General features: G+C 41.3%; 1 protein-coding gene across 6 annotated transcripts in view; it reads left to right on the top strand.

Annotated features, from left to right (window-relative positions):
* The window catches only part of PTPN13 (protein tyrosine phosphatase non-receptor type 13), a 399,005-nt gene extending 390,297 nt beyond the window's left edge, over positions 1-8,708 (top strand). For all 6 annotated transcript variants that reach the window (XM_073541467.1, XM_073541487.1, XM_073541500.1 and 3 more), the window contains 2 exons: positions 3,554-3,616; positions 7,157-8,708. In XM_073541467.1, coding sequence (XP_073397568.1) covers positions 3,554-3,616; positions 7,157-7,228 — 135 coding nt within the window. In that variant the 3' untranslated portion in view covers positions 7,229-8,708. The remainder of the gene's footprint in view (positions 1-3,553; positions 3,617-7,156) is intronic.
* The last annotated feature ends 11,491 nt before the right edge of the window (positions 8,709-20,199 follow it).

The raw sequence follows: 20,199 nt of genomic DNA, 5'->3' as shown, positions 1-20,199 counted from the left end.
CCATTCATTCTTTCATGTACCCGGATCAGTCGTCCTGGCCCCTTTGCAGAGAAACAGCCCCAAAGCATGATGTTTCCACCACCATGCTTTACAGTAGGTATGGTGTTTGATGGATGCAACTCAGTATTCTTTTTCCTCCAAACACGACAAGTTGTGTTTCTACCAAACAGTTCCAGTTTGGTTTCATCAGACCATAGGACATTCTCCCAAAACTCCTCTGGATCATCCAAATGCTCTCTAGCAAACTTCAGACGGGCCCGGACATGTACAGGCTTAAGCAGTGGGACACGTCTGGCACTGCAGGATCTGAGTCCATGGTGGCGTAGTGTGTTACTTATGGTAGGCCTTGTTACATTGGTCCCAGCTCTCTGCAGTTCATTCACTAGGTCCCCCCGCGTGGTTCTGGGATTTTTGCTCACCGTTCTTGTGATCATTCTGACCCCACGGGGTGGGATTTTGCGTGGAGCACCAGATCGAGGGAGATTATCAGTGGTCTTGTATGTCTTCCATTTTCTAATTATTGCTCCCACAGTTGATTTCTTCACTCCAAGCTGGTTGGCTATTGCAGATTCAGTCTTCCCAGCCTGGTGCAGGGCTACAATTTTGTTTCTGGTGTCCTTTGACAGCTCTTTGGTCTTCACCATAGTGGAGTTTGGAGTCAGACTGTTTGAGGGTGTGCACAGGTGTCTTTTTATACTGATAACAAGTTTAAACAGGTGCCATTACTACAGGTAATGAGTGGAGGAAAGAGGAGACTCTTAAAGAAGAAGTTACAGGTCTGTGAGAGCCAGAAATCTTGATTGCTTGTTTCTGACCAAATACTTATTTTCCACCATAATATGCAAATAAAATGAAAAAAAAACAGACAATGTGATTTTCTGGATTTTTTTTTCTCAGTTTGTCTCCCATAGTTGAGGTCTACCTATGATGTAAATTACAGACGCCTCTCATCTTTTTAAGAGGTGGAACTTGCACTATTGCTGACTGACTAAATACTTTTTTTCCCCACTATATATACAATACAGACCAAAAGTTTGGACACACCTTCTCATTCAAAGAGTTTTCTTTATTTCTGTGACTATGAAAATTGTAGATTCACTCTGAAGGCATCAAAACTGAATTAACACATGTAGAATTATATAATTAACAAAAAAGTGTGAAACAACTGAAAATATGTCTTATATTCTAGGTTCTTCAAAGTAGCTACCTTTGCTTTGATTACTGCTTTGCACGCTCTTGGCATTCTCTTGATGAGCTTCAAGAGGTAGTCACCGGAAATTGTCTCCCAACAGTCTTGAAGGAGTTCCCAGAGATGCTTAGCACTTGTTGGCCCTTTTGCCTTCACTCTGCGGTCCAACTCACCCCAAACCATCTAGATTGGGTTCAGGTGTGGTGACTGTGGAGACCAGGTCATCTGGCGTAGCACCCCATCACTCTCCTTCTTGGTCAAATAGCCCTTACATGGCCTGGAGGTGTGTTTCGGGTCATTGTCCTGTTGAAAAATAAATGATGGTCCAACTAAGCGCAAACCGGATGGAATAGCATGCCGCTGCAAGATGCTGTGGTAGCCATGCTGGTTCAGTATGCCTTCAATTTTGAATAAATCTCCAACAGTGTCACCAGCAAAGCACCCCCAAACTATCACACCTCCTCCATGCTTCACGGTGGGAACCAGGCATGTAGAGTCCATCCGTTCACCTTTTCTGCGTCGCACAAACACATGGTGGCTGGAACCAAAGATCTCAAATTTGGACTCATCAGACCAAAGCACAGATTTCCACTGGTCTAATATCCATTCGTTCTTTAGCCCAAACAAGTGTCTTCTGCTTGTTGCCTGTCTTTAGCACTGGTTTCCTAGCAGCTATTTTACCATGAAGACCTGCTGCACAAAGTCTCCTCTTAACAGTTGTTGTAGAGATGTGTCTGCTGCTAGAACTCTGTGTGGCATTGACCTGGTCTCTAATCTGAGCTGCTGTTAACCTGCGATTTCTGAGGCTGGTGACTCGGATGAACTTATCCTCCGCAGCAGAGTTGACTCTTGGTCTTCCTTTCCTGGGGCTGTCCTCATGTGAGCCAGTTTCTTTGTAACGCTTGATGGCTTTTGCCACTGCACTTGGGGACACTTTCAAAGTTTTCCCAATTTTTCAGACTGACTGACCTTCATTTCTTAAAGTAATGATGGCCACTCGTTTTTCTTTACTTAGCTGCTTTTTTCTTGCCATAATACAAATTCTAACAGTCTATTCAGTAGGACTATCAGCTGTGTATCCACCAGACTCCTGCACAACACAACTGATGGTCCCAACCCCATTTCTAAGGCAAGAAATCCCACTTATTAAACCTGACAGGGCACACCTGGGAAGTGAAAACCATTTCCTGTGACTACCTCTTGAAGCTCATCAAGAGAATGCCAAGAGTGTGCAAAGCAGTAATCAAAGCAAAAGGTGGCTTTTTTTTTTTTCATCTTGTTACAGGAATTGACATCCTTATACATTTGGGTCACACGTGTGCCTATGATATATGCTACATGTTTTCTATGGTCACATGCGCTATACTATATAATAGCATTGTGCCATAAATATTTCCTTATGAATATGTGCTGAACATGCAAAAAAACACCTTATTTTTCTCTGCAGAATTTTTTTTATGTATTTTTATTGTATGTAATCATTCAATAAAGATTTATTGTTTTGTACTTAATACATTGAGGAGTTCCGTTTTGTTGGATTTTTCTGCTATGTAGAACTCCTATGACTGTGACCGTTTTTTGGTTACTTAAAGTTGTGGATATAGAGCTGGAAAGATTAATAATATACGCTTATTTTGGTGAATTTTCTATACCTTGTTGCCTTCTCTCCTATAACTAGTGTTGTGTTTCTTCATGTCCATCATTCCCTGTATCACATATCCATGGCTCTATGTAGGCATCTGTCCTTTGGTGTGCATGTCTAATGTTACCTGCTAGTCGTCTCATGTTCCCTGCTAGTCGTCTCATGTTCCCTGCTAGTCGTCTCATGTTCCCTGCTAGTCGTCCCATGTTCCCTGCTAGTCGTCTCATGTTCCCTGCTAGTCGTCCCATATTCCCTGCTAGTCGTCCCATGTTCCCTGCTAGTCGTCCCATGTTCCCTGCTAGTCGTCCCATGTTCCCTGCTAGTCGTCCCATGTTCCCTGCTCTTCGTTCCATGTTTGCTGAACAGGGAATTGTCAACATGTGCAGAAGAAACAAAAGGACAGGAGCTCACACAGGGCCACAGTTTTGCGAGTTTCTACTTCGAACAGATTAACAGCGATATGTAAGCTAGTAATAACTGGTACAGCAACAGAAGATAGAAGAAATTTTCTCAGCATTTAAATATGAATATATTAATAATCTTTACATCCTATGTTAATTTAAATGTAGTTATCAGAAAGTGGCTAAATGGCTATAAAACTAAAATAGTTATTCAGGGCTTTCTATATTTTCCAAACGATTAAGATAATTTAGCGTACTTTCTTGCCTGCTTTTAAATTGTAACATTTTGATTTGTAAATTCTATTCTTTTTGGTTCCCCAGTTCAGTATCTCAGATTTGGTGCGAACAATGAGGCTTCAGAGACATGGGATGATCCAGACAGAGGTGAATAACTATATTAAAAACTTTGAAATAGTCTTGGAGGTCCATTAATTAAGACTGGCATTGCATACACCAGTCTGAATGAAGAGCTCATTGGAGTAAGATTCCCACGAATTCATGAAAAGGCGCATGCCACTTATTGAATTTGGCACATTTTCTCAGTGACGTCTTGCAAGAAATGCTTCTCCAGTCCCAGACTGGAGTAGCATTTCTGGCATAAAAAGCATTTGCTGAATTTGACGGTGTGTGTAAGGCTGTGTGCACACGCTGTGGATTGGTCTGCGGATTTGTATCTGCGGAACCACAGGTAAAACCGCAGGTAAAATGACCCGCGGATTGGCCTGCGGTTTATCATCTCTACAATGGAGGAGATGGTAAACCGCAGCAGAATCCGCAGAAAAGAAGTGACATGTCATTTCTTTCTGCGGATTCAAAACCGCAGCTTTTCCGCAGTTAAAAATCCGCAGCATGTGCACAGCAGATTGTAAATCCCATAGACTTACATGCTACTGTACACTGTCTGCAGAACTGCTGCAGATCCGCAGCAAAAACCGCAGTGTGTGCACATAGCCTTAGGGTTGGAGGATCACACTTTATTAGTTATTTTCTTTAGTGCAATTGCAACCCAGGGTCCACCGTGCAGCTGGAGAGCCAGCAGTAGCAAAGCACACAGCACAAGTCTGAGCAAGACGCTGAGACCAATGTCTCTGCTGAGCAGCATCCACTGCGGATGAAGCTGATTGGGGGACCGCAGAGGTAGATAATCCCGGCGCCTAACAGAGTGTAGCTTTGGCCTGTCCTGCCCCAGCTCCTTCCCAACTTCATCCTTTTTGGCAGAGCTGCTTCAAACTGGTCCGAAAACGCCAAAAGTAACAAAATGTTTGTGCCTTTTTAACCCCTTTCTGACCGCTGACGGGATAGTACGCCAGTGGTCAGACTCCCCTGCTTTGAGGTGGGCTCCGGCGGTGAGTCCACCTCAAAGCCACGACATGTCCGCTGTTTTGAACAGCTGATATGTGCCCACAATCGGCGCAGGAAGAATCACCGTCCGCCCGTACCTATTAACTAGTTAAATCCCATTGTCAATAGCTGATAGCGGGCATTTATGTTATGATGAGTCACCGAAGGAGAAAAAAACAAAATACCAGCTAAGTCCAGAAAAACCAGAGAGGTTGGCAGCTATCGGATTTCAGACCCCTGAACCTATCCACAACAACTAGAAGTAGCCGTGCGGGGTTCCTACGGTGCCCTAGACCCCTCAATCACAGCCGGAGAGCTACATAGCCTAAAGACAGAAAGGGGGAAAAACTAAACTGCCCCAGAGCAGACCCCAAAGCAATAGGCAGCCCCCAACATATAATGACGGTGAAGCAAGATGAAAACACTAACACAGATAGAAAGATAGGTTGAGCAAATGATGGGGCCCAAGCTAACTGCATAGGACAGGATAGGAAAGCTGCTGTCTGCCATCCGCAAAAACCCTATCAAAATGAGCCAACCGACTGATAGGAAAAACAGGCCCTGAAGTCGCTAGGCTTCAAAAGACTATATCAGCACTCAGGTATACTCTGAAGACAGAGCAAAAGATCAACAGATCAGAGACAAAAATGGAATTCAGCTCACCCCCAGCCGGGGATGGCAGAACTCCCAAAAAACAAGGCAAAACAAAAACAAAACTGAAGAGTACAAAGCAGAGCAGAAAACTTAGCTTTGAGACGCTGGAATCAGACTGGTCTCCAAGAATCCAGCAGGAAAATCACCAGCCAGGAAGAAGGGCGTCGGCAGCCTTATATCCAGTCCTCAATTCCAGCCACCCAGTTATCATCTAGCTGCCCAGGTGGTTGGTAATCAGTCTCACTACCTTCCTTCACCAGAGGAGGGAGTTCATCAGACCTCAATGGTGAAGGGAAAAATGAACTCACAACACATTTAACTCGCGCTTCCGGCCGCTAGGCCGGAAGTGAGCTCATCGCCGACTCTCGTCACGTGATCAGGGGTCGGAGACATGGTGCCTTGACAACAAGAGGTCTCATAGAGACCTCTATGGTTGTTGCAGGCACATTGCCTCGAGCGCCGCCCGGTGGCCGGCGCTCAAAACAATGCAGTAAATCTGCTACATATGGGAGATCTGCTCATCGCCCATATAGCAAAAGAGGATTGTGGAAACCCCAAAAAGAAGCGATCACAGATCCATATATTGAATAAAAATATCCTTTATTTAATTAGTACAAAACAGGACCAGCGGACAACATGTGCAGAAATTCCAAGATGCAACTGTGCAAGCAGAGAGACGTTTTGACCCTTATCATTGGTGTATATTCAAATACTTTAACTAAATAAGGTCACACAATACCCCACACTGCAGAGAAATGGCACTGGTAACCCACATCATAGCATGTCTTATATCCAAACCGGAACAAAATAACTATATATGTATTACTCCAAGTGGTATGCATACATTCCAATCTAGCCCCGTCAGTGTAAGTAATTAAGGAGCTAGCCCATTCTCCAGAGGGGCTAAGAGCCCGCAGGTCATATAAATCTAACTCATAAAGATTATTATTATCACCTTGTGCAGGGAGATATATATATGTGCCAGTGGCCTGGGTCAGCGCATCGCCCATACGTAGCAGAGCCGATTGAGTTGTCCGTGCTTCTAGCCTCCTATGGAGGCTATTGAAGCATGCCAAAAGGAAAAAAGAAATGTTTAAAAATTTAAAAAAACAAAAACAAAGTTCAAATCACCCCCCTTTCGCCCCAATCAAAATAAAACAATTAAAAAAAATTACACATGCACATATTAGGTATCACCACGTTCAGAATCTCCCGATCTATCATTAAAAAAAAGCATTATCCCAATCACTAAATGGTGTAGCGAGAAAAAAATTCAAAACACCAGCGTTACGTTTTTTTGGTCACCGCGACATTGCATTAAAATGCAATAACGGGCGATCAAAAGAACGTATCTGCAAAAAACGTGGTATAATTAAAAACGTCACCTTGGTCCGCAAAAAATAAGCCCTCACCCGACCCCAGATCACGAAAATTGAAGATGCTGCGGGTCTTGAAAAATTGTGGGTTTTTTTTGTTTGTTTTTTTAAGCAAATTTTGGAATTTTGCTTCACCACTTACATAAAAGAGAACCTAGACATGTTTGGTGTCTATGAACTCGTAATGACCTGAAGAATCATAACGGCAGGTCAGTTTTAGCATTTAGTGAACCTAGCAAAAAAGCCAAGCAAAAAACAAGTGTGCAATTTCACCGCACTTGGAATTTTTTTCCCGTTTTCAAGTCCAGGACATGCTAAAACCAATGATGTCGTTCAAACGTACAACTTGTCCCACAAAAAATAAGCTCTCACATGGCCATATTGATGGAAAAATAAAAAAGTAAAAAAGGGGAGTAGAAAAGGAAAAATCGAAAACCGCGCTCCGGTCATGAAGGGGTTAAAAAATGTTTTCCTACTCATCCACATGCCAGTGTAATACGCATTTACATACATCTTAGTGCAATGCAACTAACTGCTGTTCTCTTCATTTCAGGAGCAGTACATGTTCTGTTATCAAGTCATCCTGTATGTCCTGAAAAGACTGCAAGCAGAAGAGAGCCAGTAATAGAAAAACTCCCGACGTGTAGATATGCTCTGTAATTAAAGGGCCAGTAACTAATAAACAAGAGCTGCATTTTAGTAGCTTACTTATACCGTGCTCATTTGGTATCAGCTCCAGTGGATGCCAAGAGGAGTTGTTTATACTGCTGTTTTACTTTGTTTGGGTTGGAAGGGGTTATAAAGACAGTATTTTAATACGCAGACACTTGTTACTATAGTATACATGGTTCTTAACATGGTACGCTTGTATGTTTGCAGGTAACTTTTTTTTTTTTTTTCCAAGTATTTTCGCAATCAAATTGTTAGCCCCTTAGTGACCGGGCCAAATTTTTGAAATCTGACCAATGTCACTTTATGTGATAACTCGGGAACGCTTCAGCAAATCCCAGAGGTTGTTATCTTGTGGCACATTATAATTTATGATAAAGGTAAATTTAAGTCAATATTTTTATAAATAAACACAAAACATATCAGAAATTTTACAAAAATGTTAAAAAATTAGCAATTTTTAAACATTTTTAAAGATCATCCCTTTAGTCCAGATAGCCATACCACACACAAACATTCATAAATAACATTTCGCACATGTCGGCTTTACATCAGCGCCATTTGTAAAATGTTCTTTGATTTTGTTAGCGTTTAGGAGGTTCAATAATGGAGCAGCAATTTTTCAAGGAAATTTACAAAATTTATTTTTTTAGTGACCTATCCAGGTTTGAAGTGACTTTGGGGGTTCTGTATATTGGAAAATCCCTAAAAGGGATACCATTTTACAAACAGCAACCCCTCAACATATTGAAAACTGCTGTCAGGTAATTCATTAACCCTTCAGGTGATTTTCAGGAAATAATGCAAAGTGACATGACAGGAATGAAATATTGTATTTTTATCACCTAAATGCCGCTAACTTCTGAACAGGCCACTAAAGCCGGCAGACTCTAATGCCGCTATTTGGTTGTGAATTGCCATGGCAAACAACAGGACCACACAATCATGATCTGAGAGTGCCATTGGGGATAAAGAGGAAGCCCCCCACACTCTGTAATCCATTTATATGATATAGTCACTATTGACAGCAGCATCTAAAGGGTTAAACTGATATTGACGGTGCCAACACTGATCTTTGCTGATGCAGCAAGTTGACAGCTATAGTGGACAGCCGACAGCTGCTGGATTGTCACCTGTATGGGGAGTCTATTCTCCTAGATCTCAGGTCAGTAAAAAGACATATTGGCGGTCATTAAGGGGTTAGTTTTGTAGATGACACCTTTAAAACAGTATTCAAAAAGGCAGAAATATGTGTTTCTATAAACCCCAGAATAGTAAGTTTATTGTAATTATTGCATACATTTCATAGAGTTTTATGTACTATTTATATACTTTTACAAAATAAAATAAAGCTACCCTGTGCCCAGCTGTATAAATTGGCACGCTCTTTCTCTACCTTGTAAATAAACCGTGCACATTAAAATGTATATATAAAACTGTGTGGTTTCCTCTTCATTTATTCACTGCCTCAACCTCCACCAGGCTGCGAGTTGCTGAGACATGCACAGTACCAGCATGGTGGCTGAGTGGTCAGCAGCATTTAGGGTCTGGATGTCAATTCAACAAAAGCCACACTTAGGGCTCATACTCACTGGTGCGAAAATCGGATCAGTGCACTCTGACCAATGTTTTTCAGTGGGTGACATTTCTTTTTTGCCATTTTTTTCTCAGCCGAAATTGGACTGAGAAAAAAATCACAGCATGCTGCGATTTTCAGGTGAAAATCGCCTATGCAAGTCAGTGGGTGCGATAAAAAATCTGACCGCACTCGCACCATGCGAATTATACTCACCATGTCCGAATTATACTCACCGGTGTCCTTTGAAAAAACCCGACAATTCATGTGCGGCTACTGTACAATCACACTGACATGTTAGAATAGAATAGATATATACACATAGAATACACAGATATATATGTGTTGGTGTCACTGACATGTGTGTGTGTATATATATATATATATATATATATATGTATTCTATGTGTAAACATCTACAGTTGTGGCCAAAAGAATTGACACCCCTGCAATTCTGTCAGATAATACTCAGTTTCTTCCTGAAAATGATTGCAAACACAAATTCTTTGGTATTATTATCTTCATTTAATTTGTCTTAAATGAAAAAACACAAAAGAGAATGAAGCAAAATGCAAAACATTGATCATTTCACACAAAACTCCAAAAATGGGCCAGACAAAAGTATTGGCACCCTCACCCTAATACCTGGTTGCACAACCTTTAGCCAAAATAACTGCGACCAACCGCTTCCGGTAACCATCAATGAGTTTCTTACAATGCTCTGCTGGAATTTTAGACCATTCTTCTTTGGCAAACTGCTCCAGATCCCTGATATTTGAAGGGTGCCTTCCCAAACTGCCATTTTTAGATCTCTCCACAGGTGTTCTATGGGATTCAGGTCTGGACTCATTGCTGGCCACTTTAGAAGTCTCCAGTGCTTTCTCTCAAACCATTTTCTAATGCTTTTTGAAGTGTGTTTTGGGTCATTGTCCTGCTGGAAGACCCATGACCTCTGAGGGAGACCCAGCTTTCTCACACTGGGCCCTACATTATGCTTCAAAATTTGTTGGTAGTCTTCAGACTTCATAATGCCATGCACACGGTCAAGCAGTCCAGTGCCAGAGGCAGCAAAGCAACCCCAAAACATCAGGGAACCTCTGCCATGTTTGACTGTAGGGACCGTGTTCTTTTCTTTGAATGCCTCTTTTTTTCTCCTATAAACTCTATGTTGATGCCTTTGCCCAAAAAGCTCTACTTTTGTCTCATTTGACCAGAGAACATTCTTTCAAAACGTTTTAGGCTTTTTCAGGTAAGTTTTGGCAAACTCCAGCCTGGCTTTTTTATGTCTCGGGGTAAGAAGTGGGGTCTTCCTGGGTCTCCTACCATACAGTCCCTTTTCATTCAGACGGCGATGGATAGTACGGCTTGACACTGTTGTACCCTCGGACTGCAGGGCAAATTGAACTTGTTTGGATGTTAGTCGAGGTTCTTTTTCCAATATTCGCACAATCTTGCGATGAAATCTCTTGTCAATTTTTCTTTTCCATCCACATCTAGGGAGGTTAGCCACAGTGCCATGGGCTTTAAACTTCTTGATGACACTGCGCACAGTAGACACAGGAACATTCAGGTCTTTGGAGATGGACTTGTAGCCTTGAGATTGCTCATGCTTCCTCACAATTTGGTTTCTCAAGTCCTCAGACAGTTCTTTGGTCTTCTTTCTTTTCTCCATGCTCAATGTGGTACACACAAGGACACAGGACAGAGGTTGAGTCAACTTTAATCCATGTCAACTGGCTGCAAGTGTGATTTAGTTATTGCCAACACCTGTTAGGTGCCACAGGTAAGTTACAGGTGCTGTTAATTACACAAATTAGAGAAGCATCACATGATTTTTCGAACAGTGCCAATACTTTTGTCCACCCTCTTTTTTATGTTTGGTGTGGAATTATATCCAATTTGGCTTTAGGACAATTCTTTTTGTGTTTTTTCATTTAAGACAAATTAAATAAAGATAATAATACCAAAGAATTTGTGTTTGCAATAATTTTCAGGAAGAAACTGAGTATTATCTGACAGAATTGCAGTGGTGTCAATAGTTTTGGCCACAACTGTATCTATTCTTTTTTGAGCTGTCAGTGTGATGTTACTGTATAGCCGCATATGAGTTGCTGGCTTATCTATCTATATAACGATCTATCTAATATAAATACATATATATGTGTGTGTGTCACTGACATGTATTTATGTATTTATATTAGATAGATAGATAAGCCGGCAATTCATATGCGGCTAGACGGTAAAATCACACTGACATGTTCTAATACAAAAGATAAACTACATGTGTACACATAGAATAGGTGAAAATATATATATGTCAGTGAGACACACACATAGATATATATAATAGAGAGATACATAGCAGAATAGGTGATGATTCATTTGTCGGGTTTAGTAAAATAACACTGAGCTCACAGAACACTAGATACAATTGTGGCCAAAAGTATTGACACCCCTGCAATTTTGTCAGATAATACTCAGTTTCTTCCTGAAAATGATTGTAAACACAAATTCTTTGGTATTATTATCTTCATTTAATTTGTCTTAAATGAAAAAACACAAAAAGAATTGTCCTAAAGCCAAATTGGATATAATTCCACACCAAACATAAAAAAGAGGGTGGACAAAAGTATTGGCACTGTTCGAAAAATCATGTGATGCTTCTCTAAATTGTGTAATTAACAGCACCTGTAACTTACCTGTGGCACCTAACAGGTGTTGGCAATAACTAAATCACATTTGCAGCCAGTTGACATGGATTAAAGTTGACTCAACCTCTGTCCTGTGTCCTTGTGTGTACCACATTGAGCATGGAGAACAGAAAGAAGACCAAAGAACTGTCTGAGGACTTGAGAAACCAAATTGTGAGGAAGCATGAGCAATCTCAAAGCTACAAGTCCATCTCCAAAGACCAGAATGTTCGTGTGTCTACCGTGCGCAGTGTCATCAAGAAGTTTAAAGCCCATGGCACTGTGGCTAACCTCCCTAGATGTGGATGGAAAAGAAAAATTGACAAGAGATTTCATCGCAAGATTGTGTGGATGTTGGATAAAGAACCTCGACTAACATACAAACAAGTTCAAGCTGCCCTGCAGTCCGAGGGTACAACAGTGTCAACCCGTACTATCCGTCGGCGTCTGAATGAAATGGGACTTATAGTTGGAGACCCAGGAAGACCCCACTTCTTACCCCGAGGCATAAAAAGCCAGGCTGGAGTTTGCCAAAGCTTACCTGAAAAGCCTAAAACGTTTTGGAAGAATGTTCTCTGCCCAAAAAGCTCTACTTTTGTCTCATCTGACCAAAGGCATCAACATAGAGTTTACAGGAGAAAAAAAGAGGCATTCAAAGAAAAGAACACGGTCCCTACAGTCAAACATGGCGGAGGTTCCCTGATGTTTTGGGGTTGCTTTGCTGCCTCTGGCACTGGACTGCTTGACCGTGTGCATGGCATTATGAAGTCTGAAGACTACCAACAAATTTTGAAGCATAATGTAGGGCCCAGTGTGAGAAAGCTGGGTCTCCCTCAGAGGTCATGGGTCTTCCAGCAGGACATTGACCCAAAACACACTTCAAAAAGCACTAGAAAATGGTTTGAGAGAAAGCACTGGAGACTTCTAAGGTGGCCAGCAATGAGTCCAGACCTGAATCCCATAGAACACCTGTGGAGAGATCTAAAAATGGCAGTTTGGAGAAGGCACCCTTCTAATATCAGGGACCTGGAGCAGTTTGCCAAAGAAGAATGGTCTAAAATTCCAGCAGAGCATTGTAAGAAACTCATTGATGGTTACTGGAAGCGGTTGGTCGCAGTTATTTTGGCTAAAGGTTGTGCAACCAAGTATTAGGCTGAGGGTGCCAATACTTTTGTCTGGCCCATTTTTGGAGTTTTGTGTGAAATGATCAATGTTTTGCTTTTAGCTTCATTCTCTTTTGTGTTTTTTCATTTAAGACAAATTAAATGAAGATAATAATACCAAAGAATTTGTGTTTGCAATCACTTTCAGGAAGAAACTGAGTATTAGCTGACAAAATTGCAGGGGTGTCAATACGTTTGTCCACAACTGTATATCCTCATAGAATACATTCATATGTCAGTGACACACACACACACATATATATACAGTATATATATATATATATATATATATCTCAAATAAATAATATATATACATTATATGCAATATATAATATATATTACATATATATGATATATAGATAAAATATATATAGAAATATATATATGTAATATGTAAAGAATATAATAATATATATATAATAAATATATGTAATATATTTCGAAGATATATGTAAATACTGTATATATACACATAAAATATATATAATATATATATATATTTTATATGTAATATATAATATATACCGTATTTTTTGCTTTGTAAGACGCACTTTTTACCCCAAAATTTGGGGGGAAAATAGGGGTGCGTCTTACAATGCAAACATACCTCTTTTAGTGCTGCCGCTGCGGGTGTCCGTTAATTGCCGCCGCCTCGCTGGGTCCCCCGGGTGCTGCCACCGCCGCGCTGGGTCCCCCGGGTGCTGCCACCGCCGCGCTGGGTCCCCCGGGTGCTGCCGCCGCTGCGCTGGGTCCCCCGGTGCTTGCTGCCGCCGGGCTCTGTCCCTTGCTGCGTCGGGGGCTCTGACGTTCCTTCCATGCCTGTGCGGTGAATTGCTTCCTGGAAAAAGGCCGCCGCGCAAGCGCAGATGGAGATCTCGGCATTGAAATCTCGGGAGATGGCAGCACCTGGGGGAACCAGCGCAGCGGCAGCACCCGGGTACCCAGCGTGGCGGCGGCAGCACCCGGCAGCACCAGGTAAAGAGTGGGCGACAGCACCCCGGGGACAGAGCGGGTGACAGCACTCGGGGGACAGCGGTAAGCAATAAGGCCTGGATTATAAGAAGCACCACCGAGTTTTCACCGACGCCATTTTGGATCCCGACGTCGTCCTCGCCGGCGACATGTTCTTGCGGCGACGCCATCTTGACTATCGCGGGATTTCGCCGATCAAAAATGGTGTCGCCGCAAGAACATGTCGCCAGCGTGGACGACATCGGGATCCAAAATGGCGTCGGCGTAATCTCGCGAGATTTCGCCGACGCCATCTTTTTGGATCCCGAGTCGTCCACGCCAGCGACATGTTCTTGCGGCGACGCCATCTTGAATATCGCGGGATTTCACGAAATCCAAGATGGCGTCGCCGCAAGAACATGTCGGCGGCCTGGAGAACGTCTGGATCCAGGATCGCGGCGGCGGAGGAAGATGTCGGGGCAGCGACGATGACGGTGTGAGTATGAGAAACAGAGTGAGAGAAAGGAACGTATGTGGAGTGAAAGAGTGAGTGGAGGTGAAAGGCGAGAGGAGTGTGTGTTGAGGCGGTGTGGTGTGTTGAGGGTTAACATGTGCGTGTGTGTGGTGACGTCACCGGTTACAACTGGACGGAAGTTGTTACAACCGGAAGCTGCTTAGGGCATTTATTATTATAGATACATGCCCATAATTTAGAACAACATTATACTAATTGTATTTGGCACTAACATGTATATATATATATATATATATATATATATACACAGTTAGGTCCATATATATTTGGACAGGGACAACATTTTTCTAATTTTGGTTCTAGACATTACCACAATGAATTTTAAACAAAACAATTCAGATGCAGTTGAAGTTCAGACTTTCAGCTTTCATTTGAGGGTATCCACATTAAAATTGGATAAAGGGTTTAGGAGTTTCAGCTCCTTAACATGTGCCACCCTGTTTTTAAAGGGACCAAAAGTAATTGGACAGATTAATTAATTGTAAATAAAATGTTCATTTCTAGTACTTGGTTGAAAACCCTTTGTTGGCAAAAACTGCCTGAAGTCTTGAACTCATGTACAACACCAGACGCTGTGTTTCCTCCTTTTTGATGCTCTGCCAGGCCTTCACTGCGGTGGTTTTCAGTTGCTGTTTGATTGTGGGCCTTTCTGTCTGAAGTTTAGTCTTTAACAAGTGAAATGCATGCTCAATTGGGTTGATATCAGGTGACTGACTTGGCCATTCAAGAATATTCCACTTCTTTGCCTTAATAAACTCCTGGGTTGCTTTTCCTTTATGTTTTGGGTCATTGTCCATCTGTAGTATGAAACGACGACCATCAGTTTGGCTGCATTTGGCTGGATCTGAGCACACAGTATGGCTCTGAATACCTCAGAATTCATTTGGCTGCTTCTGTCCTGTGTCACATCATCAATGAACACTAATGACCCAGTGCCACTGGCAGCCATGCATAGAATCATAGAATCGTAGAGTTGGAAGGGACCTCCTGGGCCATCTGGTCCAACCCCCTGCTCAAAGCAGGATTCGCTAAATCATCCCAGTTAGATGTCTGTCCAGCCTCTGTTTGAAGACTTCCATTGAAGGAGAACTCACCACTTCTCGTGGCAGCCTGTTCCACTCATTGATCACTCTAACTGTCAAAAAGTTTTTTCTAATATCTAATCTGTGTTTCCTCCCATTCAGCTTCATCCCATTGCTTCTAGTCTTTCCTTGTGCAAATGAGAATAAAGTTGATCCTTCTACAATGTGACAGCCCTTTAGATATTTGTAGACAGCTATTAAGTCTCCTCTCAGTCTTCTCTTTTGCAAACTAAACATTCCCAAATCCTGCAACCTTTCCTCATAAGACAGGGTTTGCAGACCGGTCACCATTCTGGTCGCTCTTTTCTGAACTTGCTCCAGTTTGTTGATGTCTTTTTTAAAATGTGGTGCCCAAAATTGGACACAATATTCCAGATGAGGTCTGACCAAAGAGGAGTAGAGGGAAATAATTACTTCACGTGATCTAGACTGTATGCTTCTGTTAATACATCCTAGAATTGCATTTGCCTTTTTTGCTGCTGCATCACACTGTTGACTCATATTCAGTCTGTGATCTATTAGTATACCCAAGTCTTTTTCACATGTGCTGTCACTTAGCCCTATTCCTCCCATTCTATATATGCTTTTTTCATTTTTATTGCCCAGATGTAGTACTTTGCATTTCTCCCTGTTAAAAACCATTCTGTTAGTTGCTGCCCACTTCTCCAGTTTATTTAAATCTTTTTGAATCCTCTCTCTCTCTTCTCTAGTATTAGCTATCCCTCCTAGCTTTGTGTCATCAGCAAATTTAATCAGTTTACCCTCAATTCCTTCATCTAAATCGTTGATAAAGATGTTGAACAATACAGGGCCCAGGACTATAAAATATTTTTAGTATATTTATATTATATATGATATGTATATATAAAATATGAATATATTATATATATATATATTATATGCATATATATTCCCTATATCTTTAATATAATATATATATATATTACTTTGTGTGTGTATATATATATATTATGTTTTAAATATATATATATAAAATGGATATGTATATTATATATATATTATATATATTATTTTATGTATATATATTATATATATGTGCGTGTCACTGACATGTGTGTATATATATATATATATATATATATATACTGTATATATAGTGTATTCTATGTGTTTATATCTAGTGTTTTGTGAGCTGTAATTGTGATTTTCCAAATATATATACAGTGGGGCAAAAAAGTATTTAGTCAGTCAGCAATAGTGCAAGTTCCACCACTTAAAAAGATGAGAGGCGTCTGTAATTTACATCATAGGTAGACCTCAACTATGGGAGACAAACTGAGAAAAAAAAATCCAGAAAATCACATTGTCTGTTTTTTTTTCATTTTATTTGCATATTATGGTGGAAAATAAGTATTTGGTCAGAAACAAAATTTCATCTCAATACTTTGTGATATATCCTTTGTTGGCAATGACAGAGGTCAAACGTTTTCTGTAAGTCTTCACAAGGTTGCCACACACTGTTGTTGGTATGTTGGCCCATTCCTCCATGCAGATCTCCTCTAGAGCAGTGATGTTTTCGGCTTTTCGCTTGGCAACACGGACTTTCAACTCCCTCCAAAGGTTTTCTATAGGGTTGAGATCTGGAGACTGGCTAGGCCACTCCAGGACCTTGAAATGCTTCTTACGAAGCCACTCCTTCATTGCCCTGGCTGTGTGCTTTGGATCATTGTCATGTTGAAAGACCCAGCCACGTTTCATCATCAATGCCCTTGCTGATGGAAGGAGGTTTGCACTCAAAATCTCACGATACATGGCCCCATTCATTCTTTCATGTACCCGGATCAGTCGTCCTGGCCCCTTTGCAGAGAAACAGCCCCAAAGCATGATGTTTCCACCACCATGCTTTACAGTAGGTATGGTGTTTGATGGATGCAACTCAGTATTCTTTTTCCTCCAAACACGACAAGTTGTGTTTCTACCAAACAGTTCCAGTTTGGTTTCATCAGACCATAGGACATTCTCCCAAAACTCCTCTGAATCATCCAAATGCTCTCTAGCAAACTTCAGACGGGCCTGGACATGTACAGGCTTAAGCAGTGGGACACGTCTGGCACTGCAGGATCTGAGTCCATGGTGGCGTAGTGTGTTACTTATGGTAGGCCTTGTTACATTGGTCCCAGCTCTCTGCAGTTCATTCACTAGGTCCCCCCGCGTGGTTCTGGGATTTTTGCTCACCGTTCTTGTGATCATTCTGACCCCACGGGGTGGGATTTTGCGTGGAGCACCAGATCGAGTGAGATTATCAGTGGTCTTGTATGTCTTCCATTTTCTAATTATTGCTCCCACAGTTGATTTCTTCACTCCAAGCTGGTTGGCTATTGCAGATTCAGTCTTCCCAGCCTGGTGCAGGGCTACAATTTTGTTTCTGGTGTCCTTTGACAGCTCTTTGGTCTTCACCATAGTGGAGTTTGGAGTCAGACTGTTTGAGGGTGTGCACAGGTGTCTTTTTATACTGATAACAAGTTTAAACAGGTGCCATTACTACAGGTAATGAGTGGAGGAAAGAGGAGACTCTTAAAGAAGAAGTTACAGGTCTGTGAGAGCCAGAAATCTTGATTGCTTGTTTCCGACCAAATACTTATTTTCCACCATAATATGCAAATAAAATGAAAAAAAAACAGACAATGTGATTTTCTGGATTTTTTTTTCTCAGTTTGTCTCCCATAGTTGAGGTCTACCTATGATGTAAATTACAGACGCCTCTCATCTTTTTAAGTGGTGGAACTTGCACTATTGCTGACTGACTAAATACTTTTTTGCCCCACTGTATATGGGCAGTGTGGGATACTTGGCGTTATCTGCGACCAATTTATCCTATTTTTATTTGACCATTTTGACTATTGTATGTATATACTTCTGTTTTCCTTTGTTTTTTTTTCCTTTGTTAACTTTTCTGTTTTATATGACATTTTGTTTTGTTTTGTAATTATATTTACCCTTGTAGTAACTGAAGAAGGTCACATTGACCGAAACGTCTTTTTTCGTGTACAATAAACCTCCTTGCAAATACCTTTAAGTTGAGTGCTAGGTTTATATTTGTTGCTTTAACGGTTTAGGAACCTAACCTTAGCACCATCTTGAGTTGTGCTCATGGTGTTCTTCCTATATATGAACTCGTAACGACCTCTAGAATTATAATGGCAGGTAGAATTTGGGGGCCGTCTGATGAACTGTCTGCGGCCCTTGGACCCAAAAACAACAATTTTACTTTCATCAGTCCACAAAATGTTTCTCTATTTTAGCTGAACAGCCTATCATTGTCTGCACCTCTTTATAAGTTTTATCCTCTCCAATCAGCTTTTTAATCAAAGTATGCTGTTCTTCTGAACAATGTCTCAAGCGACCCACATGTCTCAGGCTTTCATGGAGAAATGCGTATACAACATATCATGGCTTCACCCTTAAATTAGGGCCACCTGATTCACACCTGTTTCTTCACATAATGATTGACCTCATTAATTGAACTCCACACTGCTATTATTTTGAACACACCCCCTTCAATTACTTATTCTAATACGCAGAAAAAAACATGCAGATCATGAATGCGGAGTCTGGTGGTTTTCTTAGAATCTATGGCACCAATTGGTAAATTGTTTGACATGTGGTAATGTAATTTATACCAAAAACAGTGACTAATCTGGTTAGTATTGGACTGTCATTATTTTGAACACTACTCTACATGGTCTGTTTTTTTCTGAAAATCCCTTTAATATGTTGCCTTATAAATGGAACCTGTCATGTTTAATAATGCTTTTTACCTGCAGATGCAGGTTTAATCTGGGATTGCGTGTGTCAGCACAAAGTGACTCTTCAAACCAAGTACAGGCGCTTGGTGCACCATGGCGTTGCCAAACATTTAAGTGGACTTTCCCACATACTTATTTTTCACCCTTCTACTATATTCTCTGACTCAATAAATCATGGGCTGTCAATCAAAGAAGAGGTGGGTGGTCATTTAAATGTTTCTTCAAACCAAGTGCAGGCGTTCGGTGCACCTTTGACGTGTCTAATCATTCTGTACTGACAAAGCGTCCCTTTAAATCCTGTTTAGCCTGCTTACTGGAGCAGTGGCTACATGGATAAAATGAACTATTAGGGTATTCTCACATATAGTGTTTTCAGTTTTTTGCAGAGTTTTACAGTAGCAACTAAATAAATGAGATTCCTAAAATCTCAATCACAGTGCATTTTCTTTCCTTATGTTTTTCAAACTGCGTTGCAGTGGGGTTTTTCTAAACAGCAGCATGTCAGCACTTTCAGCGCTTGTCACCCATTTAAATGAAGAAGCTATAGCAACCAGAGAATTTTAGAAAGAATTGTAAAGTGTAATAAGTGCAGGTAGGTCCCTGTGTTTAATTATGAACAACAGTATATGGGGTTAAGAGTTAATCTGGGTGGAAATCTCAATCTAATGTGTCATCAGTGTTTTGGCCTATCAACTAAAAATATCATCTAATAGAGTGTGAGCTATACATTCCCCAACTACTTGTGAAACACCCTGACTCCCCATGAATCCCCCATAAAAACCTTTTATATTGCTCCCGCACGGTATGGTAATATCCTCGGTCTGGTCCAATGGGCGTTGGTTCTGGTCCCTCTCTCCACCCCGGCGTGCTGTAAATATTCCAAACTGTGAATAGCGTTCACGTACAGGTCCGGCGCGTGTGCATTCAACTTGCCTCCCGCGCTTGCGCAGTATGCTTTGCCCAACTGCGGGCAAAGCCGAAAAGCATTAGTGTGCATGCGCCGGGGAACTATGTCCTGGAACACAGCAAAATACTTCAGGGACATAGTAAATTGTAAATTTAGTAATCGCATGGAGAAATATTTTATCACAGTGGGGTCCAAAGACACAGGGTTCTGGTACACAATCAACTGGGGGTCTAAAGATTTGTGACAGTGTGCTGAA

Source organism: Dendrobates tinctorius, unplaced genomic scaffold, assembly GCF_039654945.1.
Source record: "Dendrobates tinctorius isolate UK_male_01 unplaced genomic scaffold, ASM3965494v1 ptg000011l, whole genome shotgun sequence".
Lineage (NCBI taxonomy): Eukaryota > Metazoa > Chordata > Amphibia > Anura > Dendrobatidae > Dendrobates > Dendrobates tinctorius.
This window is presented reverse-complemented; position numbering and strand designations above follow the sequence as displayed.